Source organism: Macrobrachium rosenbergii, chromosome 14 (assembly GCF_040412425.1).
Source record: "Macrobrachium rosenbergii isolate ZJJX-2024 chromosome 14, ASM4041242v1, whole genome shotgun sequence".
Lineage (NCBI taxonomy): Eukaryota > Metazoa > Arthropoda > Malacostraca > Decapoda > Palaemonidae > Macrobrachium > Macrobrachium rosenbergii.
In genome coordinates, this window is record NC_089754.1 from 13,085,303 (window position 1) to 13,090,302 (window position 5,000).

The 5,000-nt window shown below is 37.5% G+C and overlaps 1 protein-coding gene across 1 annotated transcript in view; it reads left to right on the forward strand.

The window, feature by feature from the left end:
- The window catches only part of LOC136845721 (mucin-2-like), a 202,351-nt gene that overhangs the window by 171,421 nt on the left and 25,930 nt on the right, over positions 1-5,000 (forward strand). The window contains 1 exon segment of the mRNA XM_067115922.1: positions 2,262-3,806. Within this exon segment, the coding sequence (XP_066972023.1) occupies positions 2,262-3,806 (1,545 nt within the window).

The following is a 5,000-nucleotide window of genomic DNA, read 5'->3' on the forward strand; positions in this document are numbered from 1 at the left end:
TAGAAGTAAATATGGGCATATTTTTACATTGTCACCATAAGATGAAAACTCAAATTGGAAAACTTTTTTACAATATTTAAATACTGTACATTATCTCCATTCTCACTCTCAACTTTATTTTAGAGAAAGGGAATAGTTCTGCAAGGTAGGAACTCTTAGAGGGGACTGTACAGTTAACTATTAAGCCATGTACCTTCTTCATGCTTTTTCAAATAATTGGCCTCTAGAGATTTAAAGAGTAAAACAAAATAATAATGGATCGACTTACTGTAAGCAGGTACATTGTGAATGTAGACTTGCCTGGGTTTTGTAAGAAAGAAGACAGTTGTTAAATTTATAATGAATTAAGGTTATTTAAAAACCTTATTTGTACAATAGAGGAATACAAGTAAAGAACACTGTGCAGTTAGGTGAAGTAGTAGAGAACAAAGGTGACTGTTGATAAAGGTTTGATGAGAAAAAATGAATGCTTCTAAAGGCTGCAGTGGGAGTCCCACATTAAATGACGTTGTATGGAACTTTAAGACATCAGGGCAGAATGCTTTTGCACAAAAGCTGAGGGTTTATTGCATAACTATTTTTAGTTGTGAAGCTGTTTTAAAGTGTATTTAATTTGAGTTTGCAGCTTTTCTTTCAGTTCTTACTGTACACAAGCCTCTCACCTTAACAAGTATGGTTTTGCCTCTATGATAAAGCTTATTTAGGTGTCAATTCTTTTATTTCTTAATCAGTTTTCAGTGGCTATTGTAACTAATGAGACCTTCGCTTGCACATTTGGGGAAGTGGGAGGTTTATTAGACCAATTGAATGAACACTGTATCAATATGAATTTTAGATTTCTCAGCTTTCCTTTTTAAGCATCATGGCATTTTCTTTCAAGGTTTTGTAATTCATTAGTTCACTATTCACATATGCTTTACTGTATGTTGTGTAAAAAAAACCACTTTCAAATTAACCATTCAATATTTTTATGCTTTAATATTTTTAAGATATAAATTTTTTTCCCTTCTCCTTTATTTATGAATAAAGATATTTTTAACTTACTTATTACTTGCAGTAAGCTTTCCAAATGGATTATGATGTCAATCTTCCTTCCATTTGCAATTATTTCATGTGTAAAGTGGGCTTCCACCACCAGCTTGTCCTCTTTTTGTGTTCAGCGCCAAAGCCCCTGAGATTTTTTGGCATTCATGCCTTCATTAGAATACTCTTTATCATAAAATGATTACTAATGGTTAATAGTTTTCTTATAATTGCTTCTCTTTCCTTCCCTTTGAATAATCTTTAACTGTTATGTCAGATTAGTGCATGTTTCAATACTGTTTAGCATGGTATTATTGTATGTCAGGTGTGCTCTACTTTGGATCTTGTTCAGTAATTTAATAGCATTAAATTTTGTGACAGTATAGTTTTTATGGTTACATGTAAGTTATGCAAAGATTAACATGACCTGCTTTGTAAGATAGAACAGTTTATCATCTACTTTGAAATGATTGGTACGTTTTATATTAGACTTCAAGAAACAAAGTAATGTACGCTGTTAAATCACATTCAGTTTAGCATTTAATTTTTCTTGCGAGTAAGAGTTGAATTTCTTTGGAACCTTCACCATTTCGTCAGAACTCATCCATTGCAGATATTATTTGTGGTGAAATGTGTTGGTAACTTTTTCTTGGATACTCTATTACCTTGAAGCTTCACAAAGGTTTTTTAACTCATTAATGTTAAAAGTGGATTACTGTATGTATAATTATTCCCTCAGAGGAAGGTTAGAGAAGGAAGAGAACCATTAAAAGGTTATTAACCATGAATTCATGATAGTTTGTAGCATATGGTGTATTTTATGGTAAAGATGAAAGCATGAAAAATCTCATATATTTGGGAGTTGTTTTGGCTTGTTGAAAAACATTTTTATTAAGAAGGAACTAACTTCTGAATAAGGGCCTGGATGATGGACATTTCTTTTGTTTGTGTTCAGTACAGTATGCCTGAGAGGAGAAGCTCTTTTACTTCAGCTCACAACCTTATTTATCTTTGGCTTTTATAGAATATTATGGAATATATTCATACTTTGATACTTATCCATTTATTGTTCATAAACCAGTCCCATTGCTTGCTTTTATGTGAAACCTAATAGATCTTTGCTTTTCTACATTGAGGTAATGTCTTACTGTGTTTAGGCATACAGTACATAATCATTGTCTAGCTGTTAACTACATTCCCTACTGTTCACTTTCATTGACTGTTATCCCCTTCTTCAGAGATACAGCGGCTACCTCCAGCGCTGCAACAGTTCAGGTTCTGGACCCATCTGTTGCCCTCCTTGCAGCTACAATCTCACCTCCTGCTTCTACTGACACTTCGAATGGCCCTTCTTCTGCACCGGCTAATCCTTCTTCCACTTCCTCCGTTGCTGCCCCTCCACCTTCTCTTCCATCTCAGTCGATCCCCATCAGTTCTCCCCCACCCCCAGTTATTCCACCAGGAGTCACTGCCTCCTCTGCCTCTACCACTTCTCGGATGTCAACCTCCACCTCTTCCTCCGTCACTGCAGCTTATTCTATCCCACCCCTGCCTTTCACAGTCAGCAGGACCTCCACATCAGTGTCTGCCTCCTCCCGTGTGCGTATTGAAACACCCCTCGTTCAGATCTCCCTTAACCAGGGAGGAATAGACCTGCCTGCACCCCATCTCCGTCCATCCTTGCTACGGCTTGCAGCTCAAGCTCAGAGTTCTGGGCAGCATTTTGATGCTCTAAATCCCACATCCCCATCTCCTGTTGCATCCAGGACACCTGCTGACTTTGAAGATATTCCCAGGCTTTCCTTCTCTCAAAGTTCCTCTGGTACTAACTTTAATGACCACTCCATAATTAGTTCTCGACGAAAACGACAAACGACGTCGACAGGCAGAGGCCGAACTTTTCGAACTAATCGAGTATTTTCTGTCACTGAAATGTCCGACACAGTCACACAACCTTTAGATGAGCTACAGAATACACCAGTTCAAAGAAATAATAACCAGCCTGTTGCTTTCACAGAACCATCTTCCAGGAGAACCTCCAGAGGTCGCAAGAGGTTTGAATCTCAAACCGCCACTGAAGCATCTAGTTCTCTCAGAGATAATCCATTAAGAACTGTAACTGTCACACGCAATAGTAATGTAGGGAACACCATAGGCAGGCAAAGAGCTACACCTATAAGGAGTAGGCAGAATAATAGGGTTAGACAACAGAGTAGGATACCAGAACAAAATATAGCAACACAACAAAGTCATAGACCAGCCCTTTCAAGATTTAGGCAACTGGTAGATGCATCAATAACTGACCAGTCAAGTCTTCAAGTACAATCTCAGCAAGACAGTCCAATTGTAAAAAGTACTCCATTACATTCTAGTCATGTCTCTTTTGTTGAGCCAAAACGCCCTCCTCAGCCATTAAGAAATAGACCCAATCAAAGCATTCCTCGTACAAGAATCAAAGATTCTCGTCAACAAGCAGCACGTGACACATTCGATGAGACTTTGTCTTTTAATAATGAACCTTTTGATTTAAAGGACCCTTTTTCCTTTAGTGACCCAACTCCACTACCTCCAGTAATTCTGACCGCTGAACTACCACCTGACAGTGTTCACAGGGTTTCTGAGGGAGCGACCAGTGCTACGGACTTCCCAACGACAACGCAAACTTCATTTGTATTCCCTGAGACCAGCTTCCAATGCCACGACAAAGTACCTGGTGGACTGTATGCAGACATTGAGACTGGATGTGTCGTGTTTCACATTTGCTCTGTTGGACCTGATTCCAGGTTAGTCCTTTATTTTTATTTATGTGAATGTGTTTATTTGAATATCATGATACTGTATGATACGCATTGCATTTTTTTATGATTATCAAATTGAAATTATATGTTACTTGGAAGAGTCATTAGGTCTTGGTTTTCAAGTACTCATAGAATATTAGTTCTGAAGCTATACAATGTAAGGAAATTCAGAAGAGCAATAACCATAAGAATAATTTTTAGGTTTAAGGACTATGTCAGAGAGTTGGTTTGTCAATTATTGTTATTTATATATGCACAAATACAAGCATGTTTTCCTTAACATTTACATATTAGAATCTCATAAGACAAGAATTCTGGAAGGGGTTCCTGGCATTCATAAATGAAAACAATTGCTTACTTGAGAGCTTTCAGACAGCCCCAGTCTCTGGAACAGACCCCAGTGGTACATTCTCTTGAAGCATTGAAAAAATTTAGATAATGAAAACTAAAATGAGCAGGGTCATCAAGCTTGCACAGTAATCACAATGGATGCTAAAGGCAAATTTATTCTTAACTGTACCTAGATGCATAGTCTCAGAGTCGGTTGTACATAGTCAATCTGTTTAAAGTTTTTGAGTAAATGTATTCAGTTTTTGAACCCTTTCCTCATTTACAAGAAGGACAGGCTCACTTCATTGCAGCCAAAAATGTCTGGGTTGGATCACTCTACCATTACTCTCTCTACTAAACCCATGTCTAGCACTGGGGAAGAACTTTTAAAAGAAGAGGATCATATGTTGTGGAAAGAATACTCTTTTGTTTTGCAACTGCAACTTTCGACTGATCTTAATTATATAATTTTCAAGTGGAGAGATTCATTGTTAGACTGTACTTCATCTGTTGCTTGAAATTTTAGGTCGTGCTCCTTGTCTTTCAAAATTGATGGCTTCTTAGATCTGCAGGCTGGAACCTCTCTCACTTCTCCCCTGGCTGCTGTTGTTAAAACATTACATTACCAGGGATATCATTCAGCAGTTTTCTTGACAGTTTTATGATCACAGGAAGTCCATATTCTAACATTCACCTTACCACTCAGTATGCAGTTCATGTCCTGGTTCTCCTAAGAGCCACACATTATCTGATCCTCCTGCAGAAAGATAAAGTTGAGTAGCATAGATCATAATAGAGATGCAAGCCATGAAAATAGTTTTAGGTATATCTCCAGTGTTACGTATTCTT